The sequence below is a fragment of the Mesocricetus auratus genome, unplaced genomic scaffold (assembly GCF_017639785.1).
Source record: "Mesocricetus auratus isolate SY011 unplaced genomic scaffold, BCM_Maur_2.0 Super-Scaffold_100025, whole genome shotgun sequence".
In the NCBI taxonomy this organism is placed as follows: Eukaryota; Metazoa; Chordata; class Mammalia; order Rodentia; family Cricetidae; genus Mesocricetus; species Mesocricetus auratus.
This window is the reverse complement of record NW_024429206.1, coordinates 5,491,322-5,510,237: the sequence shown is the minus strand read 5'-3', so window position 1 is coordinate 5,510,237 and position 18,916 is coordinate 5,491,322. Positions and strand designations below refer to the sequence as shown.

The 18,916-nt window shown below is 50.8% G+C and overlaps 2 protein-coding genes across 7 annotated transcripts in view; one reads left to right on the top strand and one right to left on the bottom strand.

The window, feature by feature from the left end:
* The first annotated feature begins 153 nt into the window (after positions 1–153).
* Alkbh2 (alkB homolog 2, alpha-ketoglutarate dependent dioxygenase) lies at positions 154–5,330 on the top strand. 4 transcript variants are annotated; one of them, XM_013119808.3, is made up of 4 exons: positions 154–490; positions 1,191–1,490; positions 3,569–3,767; positions 5,007–5,330. In XM_013119808.3, the coding sequence occupies exons 2-4, from the start codon at positions 1,277–1,279 to the stop codon at positions 5,311–5,313; spliced, it is 720 nt and encodes a 239-aa protein (XP_012975262.1). In that variant the 5' UTR covers positions 154–490; positions 1,191–1,276; the 3' UTR covers positions 5,314–5,330. The 4 variants fall into 4 exon arrangements, with proteins under 4 accessions (XP_012975262.1, XP_012975261.1, XP_012975260.1 ...); XM_013119807.3 differs by having other exon boundaries at positions 154–646; XM_013119806.3 differs by having other exon boundaries at positions 154–866.
* A 366-nt stretch (positions 5,331–5,696) lies between these two features.
* Positions 5,697–18,916, bottom strand: part of Usp30 (ubiquitin specific peptidase 30) — a 52,997-nt gene continuing 39,777 nt past the window's right edge. For 2 of the 3 annotated variants that reach the window (XM_040731585.1, XM_005078934.4), the window contains exons 5-13: positions 17,582–17,680; positions 17,031–17,076; positions 15,648–15,742; positions 14,842–14,901; positions 14,126–14,212; positions 12,271–12,351; positions 11,960–12,179; positions 8,210–8,330; positions 5,697–7,722 (exon numbers count right to left, since the gene is read on the bottom strand). In XM_040731585.1, coding sequence (XP_040587519.1) covers positions 7,458–7,722; positions 8,210–8,330; positions 11,960–12,179; positions 12,271–12,351; positions 14,126–14,212; positions 14,842–14,901; positions 15,648–15,742; positions 17,031–17,076; positions 17,582–17,680 — 1,074 coding nt within the window. In that variant the 3' untranslated portion in view covers positions 5,697–7,457. The remainder of the gene's footprint in view (positions 7,723–8,209; positions 8,331–11,959; positions 12,180–12,270; positions 12,352–14,125; positions 14,213–14,841; positions 14,902–15,647; positions 15,743–17,030; positions 17,077–17,581; positions 17,681–18,916) is intronic. The other variant, XM_021232328.2, reaches the window with a different exon arrangement.

Below are 18,916 nucleotides of genomic sequence, written 5' to 3'. Positions count from 1 at the left end.
CGGCATATGCTTATGTATATTATATACACATAATGTCTGTACTTGATGCTAGAAACAAAAAGCACGGTTTTATCTAAAAGCATTGTGCTTACAAAAAGAAGCAGAAAATACTATACAGCATTTATTTGGAATAATCCCATTTATTTGGAATTCTGGGAAAAGCAACCAGGAACAGCAGACAGAGCAGGTAAGGGTTGTGTAGACAGGGGCATTAAGTTGGTACCTAGGGTAGGATTATATGGCATGGTGTAATTGCCTCCATCTTGACTGTGGGGGGTCAGAAAATGCTGTGGCTTTGTCAGATGTGAAGGTTTATACATTGTCCCCCACAACAGGCTCTTGGACCCCCAGTGAGGGGACCCCAGGACTTTGCAGAACCTTTGGGAACAAACGTCATCCTGCGGAGCGCAGAGGGGCCGATAGGTGGCGCTGTGCCGGAAGTCCCGCGCGGACAGCAGAGGCGGATGTGGCGCCGGAGCTGCGTGCATCTGTACGGAGCCCTCGCGCGTGGCCCGTTCCCTCGGTCTCTCTGGTGGAGCGCTGCTAAGCTCCCGTGTCGGTCTCTTCCCCGCAGGAGAGAGACACCCTGCTTTTCTGGGTGGCTTTGGGCGAACCCGTGCCTCTCTGCGCATGCGTCTTCCTACCGGTAGCGTTTTCCGCCGGAGCGAGCGCATTCTGGAGGGGGCGGGCCCGGGGCTGCGTGCATCTGTACGGAGCCCTTGCGCGTGGCCCCGTTCCCTCAGTCTCTCCGGTGGAGCGCTGCTAAGCTCCCGTATCGGTCTCTTTCCCGCAGAACAGAGACACTCTGCTTTTATGGGTGGTTTTGCGAGAACTCCGTGCCTCTCTGCGCATGCGTCTTCCCACCGGTAGCGTTTTCAGCCGGAGCGAGCGCATTCTGGAGGGGGCGGGCTCGGGGCTGCGTGCCTCGAACCCAGCGGCTGGGCGATCGAGGCAGGAGGATTGTGCACTGGAGGTCAGCTTGTGCTACGAAAACCACCACCTTTTTTTTTTTTTCGAGACAGGGTTTCTCTGTGGCTTTGGAGGCTGTCCTGGAACTCACTCTGTAGACCAAGCTGGCCTCGAACTCACAGAGATCCGCCTGCCTCTGCTTCCTGAGTGCTGGGATTTAAGGCGTGCGTCACCAACGCCCGACCAGTTCCTAGTTTTAATGCCCTCTGTTCCCTTTGCAGACGTGTCTGTGGCACGCGGGTGGAGGACTGAGCCCGGGTCCCCCTTGCGTGACCACTCGCCTCCACGGCTGTGAAAGGGCGGCGGGATGGAAAGGTTCCTGGTGAAGCCGGACCTGGACGACCTCAGAGCGGGAGGGGAGGAGCCAGCCCCATTGGGAGGAGCCTCGGGTGGCCAGCCGAGCCCCAACTGGCAGCACCTTCGCGCTCAAGGTCTAAATTGTGATTACACTGTCCTGTTTGGCAAAGCCGAGGCAGATGAAATCTTCCGAGAGTTGGAGCAAGAAGTGGAGTATTTTACCGGTAAGCAGGAGACTTTAGGTGTTAGGCTTAGGTGGTGAAAAAAAATCCGTTTCTATTAGGAGAAGCGTGAACTCAGGCTGTGACAGGGTCTAGAACGAAATTACCTGGCTACTGATTGGAATTGCCTGGGCAGTTAAAAAGCAAAAAAACAAACCCAAGCCATTTTGGGTTCTTTGTGATACTGTCAGAATAGCCAGAGGCACAACTGTCTTCCAGGCCAGTGGTACAGTGCTACTGCAGCATGAACAAACATCAGGTTGCCCGGAGACCACATATTGAGAAGCTGTGATGAGTCTGTACCAGCCTGAGCTGCAATAATCCCCATCTTTCATGAATCCGTAGGCCCTTAGTGCACACAGCTGACAAAACCATCCAGCCATGACTCGACTTCACTGTGCTCAGAGCTGTCTCTTGATGCTCCGACTTCAGTGAAGGCGATGAACGTGCAGTTTTAAAAACCAAAGCCAGGTGTGTACCTGCAATTTCAGAATTTGGGAGGAGGAGGTAGGAGGACCCAGAGTTAAAGGTCTTGCTCAGCTAATGGAGAGCTAGTTCAAGGCCAGCCTGCGCTGCATGAGACCCTGTCTTTAAAGGCCATAAATAAATATATGAGGAGTTGAAAGATGACTCATCAGTTAAGAGCACTGGCTGCTCTCCCAGAGGACCCAGGTTTGATTCCCATCAGCGACCTGGCAGCTCAAACCCTCTGTACCTCCTGCCCTAGGCACTCTGATACCCTCTTCCAGCCTTTGAGGGACCTGACATATTCAGGTTTCACAGATATTATATGCAGGTAAAATAAAATACATAAGTACATAAAAGTTTTTTTGTTTTGCTTTGTTTTTTGAGACAGGGTTTCTGTGTAGCCCTGGCTATACAGGAACTCACCTTGTAGACCAGGCTGGCCTTGAACTCACAGAGGTCCACCTGCCTCTGCCTTTCCAGCACTGGGATTAAAGGTGTGTGCTACCACCACCCTGATACATAAAACAGTGTTTTGTTTAAAAAAAAAAAAAGAAGAGAAAGATGGGCCTCAGCTGCTCTAGACCAAGTCATTTGTAGTTTGTTTTTGGTTTTTTTGTTTTGTTTTGTTTTGTCTTTACAAGATAGGGTTTCTCTGTATTGTTTTGGAGGCTGTCGGTCCAGCCCGGCCTCGAACTCACAGAGATCTGCCTGCCTATGCCTCCCGAGTGCTGGGATTAAAGGCGTGCGCCACCACCGCCCGGCTTGTAGTTTGTTTTTTAATTCAACAATCTCGTGGATATATATGGTATGTCTTGGTTGTTTTCTCATCCCCACTCCTACAGAACCCTTTGTCCTAAGCCCCTGCTGTACTTTCTTGTCGCTTTGTTTTTGTGGCTCACTGATTTAATGCTAGTGTCTACATGTTTTGTGTGTCTGTGCCCTGTCCAATGTATTCAGTACGTTGTTTGCATTCCTTCTGCCCCTCGTGTGTTGTATAATGCCAGCTGGGGACCTCCTCATTTTTTGAGATACCAGGGGTTTTTTTTGTGGCTTATTTTTTTTCTGCCTGCAGGCCAGAAGGTGGCACCAGGTCTCATTACAGATGGTTGTGAGCTACCATGTGGTTGTTGGGAATTGAACTCAGGACCTCTGGAAGAGCAGCCAATGTTCTTAACCTCTGAGCCATCTCTCCAGCCTGAGATAGGGTCTCTTGCTGAGTCTGGAACTTGGGAGATCCAGCTGGAGCAGCTGGCCAGTGAGCCCCCTGCACCGGGACTGGAGGCCCATGCAGCTGCACCTTGTGGCGGGCACTTTACCAGCTGAACCACCTTTCCAACCCTTTTGTCTTTTGAGACACACTAACCTGGAACTTGTGTTCTGCCTACAACAGCGCCAGAGTGATGAGATTACAGGGGTGCGCTGTCATACCCTTTCAAGAAAGTGAGAACACGCCACAGTGACTTAGGGGATAAGGTCCCCAACTGGGCATTATCCACAAGGAACAGAGGAACTTTCTAGTTCCCTCCCTTTTGAGTAACCAGCAGATGAGTGTATTGGACTCCTGTCTGCATCCCTTGAGGACCAGGGATGGAGCAGCCATTTCTTCTGCACAGGTGCACTGGCCAAGGTCCAGGTGTTTGGGAAGTGGCATAGCGTTCCCAGGAAGCAGGCGACCTATGGAGATGCTGGACTGACATACACGTTTTCTGGTCTTACACTGACACCAAAGCCCTGGATTCCAGTTCTGGAGCGTGTTCGCGATCGAGTCTGCAAGGTCACAGGGCAGAGCTTCAACTTTGTGCTCATTAACAGGTAACATTTCCTCCACGGGGAAGAGTTCAGGACTCCACCACGCTTTGTTCACTTGTGACAACCCTTCTGTACTGGATGAGGGCTAAGGACTTTCCAGGATCAGAGAGATGTGAGTGCTACCCTTGTAGAGAACCCAAATTCAGTTTCCAGCCCCAGCTCCAGGGAATCCCCACACCTCTAGCCTCCACGAGTACCTGAACTCCCGCGCATGAACCCCCACACACAGAAATGTGAGGAGGAAGTGAGGGGTTGGGTGAGGTTCCTGGAGAAGTTAAACAGATTGATTGGACTGAGGGTAGGGCTGGGGTTGGGACAGGGATTCAGGATGGGCGCACTACTGCTCACATTTGGGGCCAGGAAGTACTTTTCTGTGGGGTTGACCTGTGCACCAGGACACTCAGCACATCCCTAACCCCCACCTGCAGCACCCTGCTTCCATTATAGCAGCCAGCAGTGTGTTCTGAGGACAGAACAGCCAGGCTCCGGGGCCTGGGCTAAAGGGATGGTTAGAGGGAAGTTCCTCAAGGCAGTGACATTTGACCTGGAACTAGCTAGAGCAGAGATACAGTCATCCGGAATAGAGCAGAGGAAGCGCATGGTGTCCATGGAGTGGAAATCCCTTTGGTGTGGCTGGAGATGAGGCACTGGGGAGAGAAAGAGTATGAAGGGCAGGGCCAGACTGCACAGGCTCATGGCTGGTGTGTGCGCAGCAGAAGTATGGTAGGTTTTCCTTACCTGAACCTGGTGGCTGGAAGGCACAGCTATTTGATTTGGTGTGCGAGCTCTGCAAGCATTACAAGAAGTAACTAAATGTCCTAGTCGTTGTTCTGTTGCTGTGAGGACACACCATGACCAAAGCAACTCTTATAAAAGAGCGTTTCCCTGAGGCTTGCTTACGGTTTTACAGAGTCCATGATCATCACCGTGGCCCTGGAGCAGTAGCTGAGAACTTTACATTCTGATCTGCAGGCAGCAGAGAGAGAGAGAGACAGACAGACAGACACCTGGCTTGGTGTGAGCTTTTAAAACTTCAAAGCCCAACCGACAAGGCCACACCTCCTGATCGGCCCCAAAGTCCCACCAACTGGGGACCAGGCATGCAGACATGAGCCTGTGGGGACCTCATTCATGCCACCACGCTTGGCCAAGACGGTCAGGCTGCAAGAGGGTAAGGACCTGCGGCATCAGCAGGTGATGGGGGGGGGTTTCTTCAGCATTGTCATTGCTTTCCCACTACAGGTACAAAGATGGTTGCGACCACATCGGAGAGCACAGAGACGATGAGAGAGAACTGGCCCCTGGGAGTCCCATCGCATCTGTCTCCTTTGGGGCCTGCAGAGACTTCCTCTTCCGGCACAAAGACTCCCGAGGGAAGAGGCCCCGACGGACAGTGGAGGTAGTCAGGCTGCAGCTGGCCCACGGAAGCCTACTGATGATGAACCACCCCACCAACACGCATTGGTACCACAGTCTCCCCATCCGCAAGAAGGTCCTGGCTCCTCGGGTCAACTTGACTTTTCGGAAAATATTACCTACTAAGAAATAAAATGTTTATTATTTTTATGTGTGGGTGCAACGTATGTGCAGGTGCCCAGGGAGGCCAGAAGAGGGCGTAAGATCACCTGGTGCTGGAGTTACAGGTGGTTGTGAGCTGAGCTGACTGAGCCAGGTGCTGCAAGAACAGCAATGCTCCTAACTGCCAAGTCATCTGTTATTTCTAATAGTCAGTACTTTGTTTTCTCTTTTTGCTTGAAGAAGGGGTTTACCAGTTTGGGAGGAGGACACTATGCTCACAACAGAAGACCACTGAGGCCTGGTGTGCAGCACATCTTTAACATGAGCACTCCAGAGGCAGAGATCTTCACAAGTTTACAGTAGTCTGCTGTCCATAAACCCTTCTTAAAAAGACTAAAGCCCACCACTTGAGAGTTTCCTAACAAACCGTCTTTATTGCTATAGACACAGCAGATACAAAAATGCCTTTAGCAGCTCCACACTCAGCAGCCTACAGCATAAGTACTAGCTTAACTTAGGTTTTTCCAGGAAGACGCTACCTACTATGAATAACTTAAACCTAGAAATCATCATTGGTCGCTACCTAATGTCTAATAATTTACAAAATGAGGAAAGACAGTAGCACTCGGTCAGGTTTACAGCATCCCACACTTGTCCTTGGTCACCTCTTCCTCCCTCGCTGACTTGGAACGAGTGGCAGTACCAACGACTGGAGCCTACAGCCCTGCAAAGTGATCTAAGATCACAAGTAATCCAAGTGACCGAGCACTTGTGCATTCGCCTCAGCCCAAAAGCCAGGTCTGGGGGCCGCCTGGGCCGCACAGGTGGTTCAGCCGCTCCTGCTGTGGGAGCCATGGCTTGGAGGGACAAGCACAGCAGTCTCAGAGTCTGAGTCCTCAGGGTGCACAGTGAGACCTGATCTCAAAGCTGATGCCCAGGCACATCTGGAATGTCTGTCAGCTTACTGTTGCGGAGAACACACGTCCTTGGCCGTATCTCAGCGGCCTCTGGATAGGTCTGCTTCCAAATCTTAGAAGCGTCAATCCGATTTTGGTTTGGTTTCATTTTTTAATTACAAATTTAGCTAACACATAGGTACTATTGTGCCATTGAGATTCTCCATCCCTGGGCTTTGTGAATCTTATCTGAGAAGGGAAGAAAATGCCCAGTGTACCCTAATGTGTGGCCACCACCCCAAGTCCACTGGCAGAACAAGATGCCACTACACAGTTCTGTTCAGACGTCACGCTGCTTTCCTTCTCACTGACCTCTAAGAAAGCAAGGTTCAGAGAGATTGCAGTCCTGGCCAGTGCACTCTCTTCCCGGCTCAGCTCTTAGGTCACCTTGCCCAGGCTCTTGCCTGTAAACCCTGTTATGGGCAACTGATAACAGCAAGCGAGCCATCTTAGGTAGCAGAGAGCAGCAGTGTAGACATCACAGTTTTGGAAGAGGCTAGGACCACCTCTCATCCAGGTGGGATCGGCAAGTGACCTTGACTACACATAAAGAACTGAAGATTCCAAAAGGCATACCCTAAGGTGGGGAGGTGTTCTTGAGGCTTTGTGGAAGGAGACAAGGTTTTACTATGTAGCCCAGGCTGGCCCAGAACTTGCAGTGATCCTCCTGCCTCAGCCTCTGAGTGCTGGGATTCCAGCGTGAGCCACCGTGCTGTTGAGGCATTCTTAATCATCCTTTTTACCTCCAAGGAACTGGGAAGCACGAGGGCTTTCCCAACATCATGCCCATGACTCTTAGGTCATGCCTGTGCTCAGAACAACTGGAAGGGAAAGGCACTTTTCTTCTGAATTGTTGCCTTTAATAATTTCACTAATTCTTGTCAATATTATTTATGGGCCTCTTATTAAAAAATAAAGATCTATGCTGAAATGTCAGAGGATCAGACAAAGGCAGTGCCCTCTGATAACACCTAGCATATTACAGTATAGAAAGGGTGGCTCCTGGAGTCTGTTTCTTTTAATGACCTGTGTCACAATGGATGCTATCCCCACACGAGGACACCTTCTGGTACACCCTGGCAGCGCTGCGTAGGACTGGCTCCCATGTGGAGCCTGCTCTCAGAATACACAGAAGGCTGAGGGGCTCTAGAGGGGCTGGCTTGCACGTGTACGCATGGACTGTGGGCCTCACCATGGGCCCCGGCTCTGGGCTGGCCTGTCACTCCTCAGCCCTGTACTCCCGGCCCTGCTGCTGTACCCTTGACAGAACTCGCTCATAGAACAGCAGGTAAGCACTAGAAGACAAGACCTCCTGCAGGCTGGCCTTGCGGACGGTGTCATCGGAAATCCACAGCCATTGGTTGCTGGTTGAGAGAGGGTTCTTGGCTGAAGGTGGTGACCGCCTATAGGTGACAAAGTGTCCAGAGTGCATGTCTCCATGGTGGACGACAACTGCCATCAAGCGGAATAGGTATGTGGAGGAGCTGGTGGGGGTAAAAATACCAGTGGTTATGACAGAAGCAAGCCTTGTGGCAAAGCCAAACAGAAAACCTATGTGTTACACCTAAGATGTGAGTGCAACGGTACACATGGTACACTGTTAAATACAGCAAGATATTCACTGAACGGGACACATGCACACTGTTAAATACAGCAAGATATTCACTGAACGGGACACATGCTTCCAACGAGGCTAACTAAAGTTAGCACTGGCTGCCTAGCTGGAATCCCAGAAAACAGATCTCTTCATATGCTACATATGTGTGCACACACATGCAGATTTCACATGCTTCCCTAATTTTTACTTTAAAAATACTCCTGTGTTGGACACTAATGGAGTAAGGATGCTATTGTACCTTAAAATGAAAGAGAAAATTACTCTTTCATTCTTTTGGCGAAAAGCGCGTGGGGACACTGAGAACTGTAGAGCCACTGTGAGTGTGTGGTGGACTCCTCAGTCACCCTCCTCACCTGTAGTCAGGAGCCACCGGCAGAGAGAAGGCCACCGGGGAGGGCAGGGCTGGTAACAGAGACGAGGAACAGGCGCCATTCATAAAAATCTGTGTCTTGGGGGCCCCTGGCTGGCTCAGACCTGTAAGAGAAAAGGACCTGAGTCATGGAGCTGGGCAGCTGATCTGTGCAAACAATCGGTTGTGGTTTCTGCTTGGTTGCAGACAGGGTCATGCAGTGTAGCCCAAGCTAGCTCTGAAATGCCACCTCTGCCTGCAGGTGCCAGGCATGGGCAAGGAGCACAATGGCTGGCCCCCACCTGTATCCACTCACCCTGAGGCACACTCCCGCAGCACTGATGTGTGAATTCTCCTACCTTTGTTCAGTGTCTATGTCACAGCAACTGCACTGCGCAGGGACCTCGCACCTGCCAACGGCATTGCCAGGTGAACAGAAGTCCCTGCTTCTGCTGCAAACCGAGGCTCTGTGAATAGTGAGGTGAAGCCGGGCATGGTGGTGTGCACCTTTAATACCAGCACTTGAGAGGCAGAGGCAGGAGGATCTCTGGGGCCAGTCTGGTGTACAGAGTGAGTTCTAGGGCAGCCAAGGCTGCCAAAGAAATCCTGTTTTGAAAAACTCAACCAAACAACAACAACAACAACAACACCACCAGTGAGGTGGGAGGCTCTGTGCTGGAAGGGAACTCGGACTCTGGGGTGCTCCAGCCTCCACTCTCCTGAGCAGTAACCACCGGAAATGGCCCTCACTTCGTCAGGGCACTCCAGGCCTTCTCACTAGCTGTCAGCTTCTGACACCCGTGTGAGAGCACACAGCAGTCCAGATTTCACACATGTCCTTCCTTCAGGAGCACATGCGGGGCTGCACACACTAAGTAGCTCCCTGCTGCCTTTTGCACTCACAGCCACCATGCTCTGAACACTGGGGACCGCCCTGCAGACTGGGAGAGGAAGCAGGAGAGGCGCTCAGTCTGAAGTAAGGGCCAGAGGCTGAGGCTCTCCCTGCCTGAGCTGTTCTTCACGTTCATACGGTATCTTAGTTTACGTTTTCATCGCTGTGAAGAGACACCATGACCACAGCAACTCTTATAAAGAAAACATTTAATTGAGGCGATGGCTTACAGTTCGAGGGCTAGTCCATTACCATCATGGTGGGGAGCACAGTGGCTTGCTGGCAGATGTGATACTGGCTACATCTTGAGCAGAAGGCAGCAGGAAGTCCACTGACTGTCACACTGAGTGAAGTTTGAGAAAAGAGACCTCAAAGCCCGCCCCCACAGTGACTCACTTCCTCCAACACTGCCTTTAGGGGCCATTTTCTTTCAAACATCACATCTAGTCAGAGAGCAAACCACAGTCTCCTTGAAGTGACATCTTTGCCAGGCCATGCAATTGTAGCAAGAAGAGGTGAGGTGGGAGGAGGGGAGAAAGGAAAGGGAGGGGAAGAGAGGGGCGAGGAGAGGGGAGGAGAGGAGAGGAGAGGAGAAGGGAGGGGAGGGGAGGGGAGAGGAGGGGAGAGGAGAGGAGAGGAGAGGACAGCAGAGGAGAGGAGAGCAGAGCAGAGGGGCGGGAGGAGGAGGGCTGGGAAACAGCTTTGATCAGTACCGCAATTGTTACAAACGTAGAATTGAGTTTGAGCCTCAGAACCTACACTTTTTTAAAAGTCAGAAGCTGGGTGTGGTGTCACTTTTTTTTTAATTTTTAAGTTTTCTTTCACGTGTATGTGTTTTGCCTGCACGGGCGTATGTGTGCCATCTGAGAGCCTGGTGTCCATGAAGGTCAGAGGAAAGTACTGGATCCCTGGAACTAGAATCACAGGCAGTTGTGAGCTGCCGTGTGGGTGCTGGAAATCAAACCCAGATCCTCTGGAAGAGCAGAAGGTGCCCTTAACCCCTGAGCCATCTCTCTAGACCAGTGGTTCTCAAACCTGGGGGTTGGAACCCCTTTGGGGGGAGTCAAATGACCCTTTCACAAGGGTCACATATCAGATGTCCTATACATCAGATATAACAGTAACAAAAAGTTTGTTGAACTATGATAATGAAAATAATTTTATGGTTGGGGGTCATCACAACATGAGGAACTATGCTAAGGGCTGTAGTATTAGCAAGGTTGAGAACTACTGCCTAGCCCCTGGCACACACCTTTAATACCAGCACTTGGGAGGCAGAGGGAGTCAGATCCTTTTAAGTATGAGGCCAGTCTGGTCTACATTATGACCCTGTTCAAAAAAAAAGCCACTTATGGAGGCCCAAGCCCTGGCAATCTTATTGCTGAGGAGGAAGAGCCATGTAGAGACTTGGCTCACTGGCCAGTCAGACTAGCCTTCTCGACAAGTTCCAGGGAAATGAGAGAATCCAGGATTCCACATGGATGGCGTGCAGGCAGGCACGCACGCACGCGCGCACACACACACACACACACACACACACACACACACACACACACACACACACACACACACGAGGTCTCTAAGCCAGTAAAGTAGGGGAGTGTAGAAAACCAGTCAGGCTCCTGCAAGCCATCCTTTTGTACAACCCTACAAACTTGTAGGTCACAAAAGACAGCTTCAGGACAGGTGCCTAACACATTCTCGGCCATTTTCCCCAATCATTTCACTGTGGAGCCTGAAATCCTTCCCAGCAGAGGCAGAGCTGCCTTGCCTAACGGAACGAAGACATCAAGAAGTGAGGTAAAGAGGTAGGCGGGTGGCCGGGCGTTGGTGGCGCACGCCTTTAATCCCAGCACTCGGGAGGCAGAGGCAGGCAGATCTCTGTGAGTTCGAGACCAGCCTGGTCTACAAAGTGAGTTCCAGGACAGCCTCCAAAGGTACAGAGAAACCAAAAAAAAAAAAAAAAAAAAAAAAAAGGTAGGTGGGTTTCCAAAAGACCCAGTGAGGCAGCCACAGACTGTCAGCCCAAAGGAGGTTCAGTTAAAAGATCAAAAGCAAGATGGCAGCCCCACACTGTCTCCCTGCACCGTTCCATCTTTGATAGCTTTTATTTTATTTTTTTTTAATTTTTTTCCTTTTTTCTTTCTCTTGTCTTTTGTTCTTGTTTTTTTTTTTTTTTTCAAGATAGGGTTTCTCTGCTGGGTAATGATGGCACACACCTTTAATTCCAGCACTGTCGAGGTAGAGGCAGTCGGATCTCTGGGAGTTCAAGGCCAGCTTGGTCTACAGAGCGAGCTCTAGCATAGGCTCCAAAGCTACAAAGAAATCCTGCCTTGAAAAAAATAAACAAACAAACGAACAAACAAAAATGACAGGATATCTCTGTGTAACAGCCCTGGCTGTTACATGTCCTATTCATGTTTTCACATTTTTGAACTGTACTATTATTATTACATAGATACATGTTACAAGTGTGTGGAGGTCAGAAAACAACTCTGTGGAACATGTTTTCTTCTTCTACCTTTACGTCAGTTCCAAGGATTTAACTAAGATTGCTTTTACTACAAGCCAACTTGCTGGCCCTGTGACAGTTTTAACACCCCATGTCTCATTACTGTGTAATTTCAGCTCTTAGGAAATGCTGGCTGGGCCATAGTTCAGGGAGAGTACTTGCCTAGTAGAAGTGAGGTACTGGGTTCTGACCCTAGTGCCGCAAAGAAGAAGCAACAAGCCATTTCCCTTCTACCCCCAATCCTGCTATTATGAGGTTAGCTAACCCATGCACAGCCAGCATGAATGCCATAAGAGCTAAAAATGGGAACAGCAAACCCCTCTCTGTGCAGAGTGTCCCACAGCACACACCTGGCTTCGGGGCTGCTTGTGTGTCCTGCAGTTCCAGGGCAGACCCTAGGTTCTCGCTGGCTTTGGGGCCATGCTGACTGGGTTTGTGTCCCAGGAGGCGGTACTTATAGAAGTCCATCATCAGGAACTCGTTAAACTGCACATGCTCATGCCGCTTCAAGGGCGTGCCATGGCTGGACCAGCTGAGGCGCTGGAGATGGATACAGAGGCACTGGGGCAGCTGTGGGCAGAGAGGAAAGTGCAGTGCAAGGTGTTTCAGGGGCTCACAGAGGCCCCCAAAGCATGGCCGACACATGCACAGGCGGGCTGACCTTTCCCAGCTTCAGCTGCTTAACGAAAGTGGTCCTCTGGTGCTCTACCTTGTCCCCAGTCAACGCTCCTTTAGCCTCAATCTGCAATAAAGCAACAGCACATGTCAGCGAGGTCCAGGGACAGGCAGCTACCGGAGCTTCAGGCCCACCTCCCGCTTTCCTCTTAGTCATTAAATGACAGGAGCCATGGAGGGAGACCAAGTGGAACGCCGAAGCATGAACTTCTCAAATCTCCTCTTTAAAAATTCTGCGGAGAGGGCTACGGAGGTCTGTCTCAGCAGTTTAGAGCACTTGGTGCTCTCGCAGAGGACCCTGGTTTGGTTCCCAGCACCCACATGGTGGCTCACAACCTTCAGTCACTCCAGTTCCAGGGGACCCGTGCTCTCTTCTGACTTGTGTGGACGCCCGACACAAGGTGCAGAGTCTCACGCGCAGGCAAAGCACTCATACACATGAAATAAATAACCCTGAAAACCAACCCTGTGGGTTCCCCAGACCCTCCTTTCCTCACCCTCTCCAACCCATTCACAGGAGGCGCAGGAGGGCTGGATGATGCCCAAACCTATACACTTTGCTCAGGCGTCTCTCTTGGGTGGCTTTTGGGGACAGTGCTGTGATGGGGATGTCCTTCTGCATATATGTTTCTCTTACTGGTTGATGAATAAAACACTGATTGGCCAGTAGCCAGGCAGGAAGTATAGGTGGCACTACCCAATGAGGAGATTTCTGGGTAGAGAAAAGAGAGAGAAGCCACCAGAAGGAGATGCCATGTAGTTACCAGGAAGATAGGACACTCTAGGCATTCTCTGGTAAGATAAGACCACATGGAAATACTTAGATTAATTTTAAAAATGGGTTAATAATTAAGAAAAGAGCTAGCCAGTAAGAGGCCTGAGCCATTGGCCAAACAGGTTCTAATTAATATAAGCCTCAGTGTTTATTTGGGACTGAAGGGAGGCAGGACCAGGTGGGAAAGAAGCCCCCATCTACAATGCTGGATGCCTTGAACTTCCCTGCCTGAGAAAGCCTCAGAATCACCAAGTAGTTTCTGCTGATAGTGGGACTGTGACAGGAAGTGGATTTCAGCACCAGTGGTAGTCCCAAAGTAGTGCCCCAAGACCCTGGAGGTGGAGCAGCAGTCAGTTCTCTACATAGACACCAGAGGGCGCCCATGAGCAGTATATTGTCCTACCAGTGGCTGCCTAGTACTCCCCAAGGTCCCACTTTCTCAAACTAAAGCTTTCTTTCTCCAGTGTGCAGGCAAGCTCAGGAGGCCCTGGAAATCCACAGGGACATGCAAGGCTCAGGAAGGTCACTGGAACTTCCAAGACTCACTCCAAGAGATTACATTAACAGAGCAATTGCTGGGAAAGAAGAGACTTCAGAGAAGCTGCCTACAGGTTGAGCAGGAAGTTCCAGGAATGCAGCTTCCAGGAATCATTATCCATGGTGGAGTGGGCCGTGTGTGGTGTGTGAGTATGTATGCGTGCGTGTGTGTATGTGTATGCACGTGTGTGTATGCATGTGTGTGTGTGTGTGTGTGTGCGCTCTGGATTCAGGAGGGCTGGCACAAGGAAAAGGTGCACACAAGACAGTGGGATGGAGGAGCTACAAAATGGAGTGGGTGGGCTCAGCTCTATGCACAAAGCTTAAAATTTCTTCTGTAAACACTGTGCAAGAAACAAAACTCATCTGGGAAACAAAATTATAGGCAGCCACTCTGCAAACCAAGGCAAGGGAAATGACAGAGGCTAAAAGATGCCCAGGGCACATGTAGCTGGAAGCTCAGGGGCACGGCATGAGAGTACTACAAAAGCACCTGGTGTCAGCTGGGAGGTGACGCTGTAAGGCATACCTTGGTACAGTTGTCACACACAACGTCTCGCACTGACTCGGATGAGATGAAATGATGAAGGCAGTGGTCCAGCGTCAGCGGGTGCCCCTAGAGCAGGAGTGGGCAGTTAGAACGCTCTAGGAGAGCCACACTGAAGCATTGGCAGATGGCAGGAGTACACAGGCACAGAGCTCCACAAACACAACACTTCTACTGCTGACAGGCTCAGGAGGGGCAGAGCTATGGGGACTGTGCACCTGCACAGGCCTGGGGAGAGTGAGGACTGTGTGTGCACCTGCACAGGCCTGGGGGTAGCAGGGACCGTGTGTGCACCTGCACAGGCCTGGGGAGAGTGAGGACCGTGTGTGCACCTGCACAGGCCTGGGGGGGTAGCAGGGACCGTGTGTGCACCTGCACAGGCCTGGGAGGACAGGGACATTAGCAGGGAATGTGTACCTGCACAGGCTCAGGAGAGGGGCGGAGCTTTGGGGACTGTGCACCTGCACACAGAGCTATAATCTTACAGTCTGAGATGTCTGCACAAAGCACAAACCTTCAAAACGCTGACGTCTTCAGTGAGATCAAGGGTCACCTTCCCTCTCCCACAGTCGGGCTCTCACATCAGAGCTAAGTGACTTGGCCAGTCACATGTCTGAATGATACTTAGTACCTGGGCCACAGTAAATGCCTCAAAGCCCTTTCGGGGTAGTCCAAATAAGCCACAGATGTGTACATACCCAAGTGGCAGCTGGAATACTGAGGGAAAGGCTGTCAAAGGTATCAAATCGAACAGGACTCTGAAACAAATATTGCAGAAAATCCAAAGAGAGCTCAGATTCAACAAATGGAGTGGTTTACTATTCAGACACTAAAGTAACACCGTGACACAAAGCACAGCAAGAGTAAACAGCAACATGGAAATGGCACCCCACCCAGCAACTTGGGGAATACACATGTCTGCATCAGAGCCACTGAGAGCGCCACAAACGGGTGTGGTTGAGGCCTAGGGGGTCAGCAGGCAACTGTAGATGGCCACAGAGCAAGACTGCATTAGCAGTACCCAGGGATTCGGGAGTCTGCACAGATGCCATGCTGCAGTGAGGCGCCCCCGTGTGAGGTGACGGGGTGGCTTAGACCTTCAGCCCCTGGAAAGACTTTAAGCAGGACCATTTGGGCGGCATATGATGGACAGAAATGGGCTCCTAGGTGAGGTCTGTCTGCCTACTTTGCACAGCGCTAGAGAAAAGCAGCGCTGTTCGGGACTGAGACGTTGGAAGACAGAATCTACTCCTCAAATCTGCTGTGTGCATCACAAGCAGACAGACTCAAGCTTAGGATCTGAAATCCTGCAATGGACAGCATGCCACACCTGCGACTCTCAGGACAGATGCCGTCCCAGGGTCAAGTGACACTGACCCAAGTGTACAGAGTGTGGGCAATTGCCAAGGCTGCCCCGAGGCTAGTCTGCACTCTCTGGGCCCTATCCTGCATCCTGACTTAAACATAGTCTCCCTGGGGATGTCATGGAGGGGCAGTCACTTACCTGGTGCTCACAGTGCTTGCACACCATATTACTAGTAAGTCTTCCATGGAAAGGGTGTTGAGACTTCCAGTGATTGGACGTGGGGTGAGGAGACCCTGGAAGCAAAGCATGTGACATATCAGTCACCCAATCAGACTCCACCCTCCTTAGCACACAGCACACATTCCTCCCATAGGAAGGGGTTCTGTGAAGCACAGCGACTTTTCCTTGCTGACTTCAGTTTCATGCTCACAGAAGAGTCTTAAGGCCCATGTGTGAGGCTGGGTACCACGGAGCAGACACCAAGAAGGATGCTACGTGAGAGCTACAGATGCATATGTCAGAGAGGGCAGGAGGAGAGAAGGATGCTACCTCAGAGAGGGCAGGAGGATGCTATCTTAAGAGAGGCAGGTGGAGGCAAAGGCAGTCTGTAAAGAAAGGGAAGTCAGAAACAACCTGAATAAACAACTTCTAGAGAATCTGGCTGCTCCTTGGTTAGGATGGAAGTTAGTGAACAAAACACTAGTGAGAAATTCTCTCTAGGGCTGGAGAGATGGCTCGGTGGTTAAGAGCACTGGCAACTCTTCCAGAGGTCCTGAGTTGAATTTCCAGCACCCACATGGTGGTTCACAACCATCTGTAATAAGATCTGGCAGCCTCTTCTGGCAGGCAGGCATACTTGCACGAAGAACGGTGTATATTTAATAAATAAATCTTTGAAAGAAAGAAAGAAAAAAGGAAGGAGGAAGGAAGGAAAAAAAGAAAGAAAGAAAGGAAGGAAGGAAGAAAGAAAAGAAAAAGAAATTCTCAGCCGGCGGTGGTGGCCATGCCTTTAATCCCAGCACTAGGGAGGCAGAGGCAGGTGGGTCTCTGTGAGTTCGAGACCAGCCTGGTCTAAAGAGTTCCAGGACAGGCTCCAAAACAATACAGAGAAACCCTGTCTCAAGAAACCAAAAAACAAAACAAAACAAAAAAAAAAAAAAAAAAAAAAAACGCTGACACTGCTTCAGACTGACCACCAGCCTGACGACTGATCTAGAAGCTGTTCTGGTTTCTACTACGAGAAAACAAAATTTCTCAAGAGAGCTATGATACTGTGCAGTGAAAGCTGGCCAAAGGGGAAATGCTGAAGGACAGGTTCTGTTTACTGACTTTTTCCCAAGACCTAAAATTCAGGGGGGTGGAGGGAGCTTACAGTAGAGGAAGTTGTGAGAGGGGCTGAGTCAGCTGAGCATTTCACTCAAAGCTGTCTCCAGAACACTCCAGCCCCTCAGCAGATGTGTGGAGGCCCAGCCCAGGCCCGGCTGGCAGGAAAGACACAGCCAGTGTGTCCTGTGCAAAAGGCACAGTTTGTTCTCAGTCTCTTCTCTAGAAATACACATCTAATCAATGAAAAAGGACTACCTCTCGTGTGGCAGGTGACTTGTCTGGGCGTCGTTTCTGACTGCTGCTGTAGGGAGAAAAGAGAGAGACTGAAACCCAACTGCAACCCCTATAAGCCGCCCTCACCACCCAGGAACTGCACGAGTCTCTGAGCCACCTGCACCATCAAAGCCAATGCTGTCCACAGCCACTTTCTGAAGGCAGCACTGACCGCCCCTCCGGTTGGCTTCTGCATGAATTCTTTTATAGCGGCTGGAAAAACATGGCTCTTCTCTCTGGGATACTCCCCTTCGACAGTCAACTCTTTACTCTGTTACAGGCGGATGAGCACTGACTCAGGGAACCGTGGCCCTCACCCCCTCTACTAGCGGAAAAACAAGCCATTCTCTCCTCCAATACAACCCATGCTGCAGCACGAGCCCTCTTGAAGAGCGGGCCACCCCAGCACACACACCAAGTGTGCAGTTTAAGGTTTGCCAGCCTCACACCTCCTGGTTACTGGGTCTGACAAAGGCTGTGTTCTGTACGTACGTACGTACGGAACATGCACAGACTGACACTGAAGACATTACCTCCAGGGAATGAACATCAAACAGATGAGTGACTCGAGGCTGGCGGTCTCGCTCGTCTTCCAGTGATGAGGTGATGACATGGAATAACTCGTGAGCATCCTGTCAACGGACAAAGCATCCTTGGGAGAGGCTCCTGAGGCCAGGCCAGGGTCATTACCAAGCCCATGTGCAGCAGACCCAACCCTTACCAGGACAGCTGCTTTGTCTGCTCAGGGTCCCACTCACTGAAGGAGACCTGCACCCAACTCCAGGGGGCACACTTTAAAAAACAAGGCAAGATGTACACAGCACAAAATTCAACACCCCAACCTTGCCAGATGTACAACAGCAGCACGGAGAACATTCAGATCACTGTCCATCTCCAACTAGGATGACAAACCCACTAGAGGCTAACCCCTACCCAATTCTGACACCACCAACTTCTGTCCCTAGTAATCTGACAGCCACCACATAAGAATGGAACCAGAGTCACACGTCCACAGCAGAGCATGCATGTCACTGAGTCACTGTCCTCAGGGCTACCCATACTGTACCATGTAGCAGAATCCCCTTCCTTTTAAGGGCTGGTTGTATTGCACTGTATAAAATTTTGTTTGGGGGGGGTGGAAAGATGACTCAATGGGTAAGAGCACTGGTTACTCTTGCAGAGGACCTGGATTTAGTTCCCAGTACACACATGGTGGCTTACAACCATTTATAACCCAGTTTCAGAGGATCTGAGGTCGCCTTCTGGTCCCCTTGGACACAAGGCACATACATGGGCACACATTAGACAAAACACCCACACACAGAAAATAAAAATAACATTGTCGGCCGGGCGGCGGTGGCGCACGCCTTTAATCCCAGCACTCGGGAGGCAGAGGCAGGCGGATCTCTGTGAGTTCGAGGCCGGGCTGGACTGATAGCCTCTGAAACAATACAGAGAAACCCTGTCTCGTAAAAACCAAAAAAACAAAAAACAAAAAAAATAACATTGTCGTTTGGACTGATGACGCAGCTTAGTGATGGGGCAGGCAAAGCCCTGGGCTCAGTGACCAAGGGAAGGCTTTGTCTTTATCTCTCTGCCCACTGGAGAGCACTTGCAGTGCTCTGCCTGTTGGCTTCTGGGAGGGATCCTGCTAAGTGTGTAAATGTACAAATACTGGTGTGAGTCTTTTCTTGCAATTCCAGGACATGCCTAGAGGTGACACTACTGGGTCCTAAGGCAGGAAATGCCTCTAAGGAGCAATGTGAAAGACACCCCCCCCAAGCTGCAGCCTTCTCCACTCTGTCCCAGGCGTGTGGAGCCCACCCAAGTCTCACTGCACACGGGAGCCAGGGTGACTGTTTCAAACT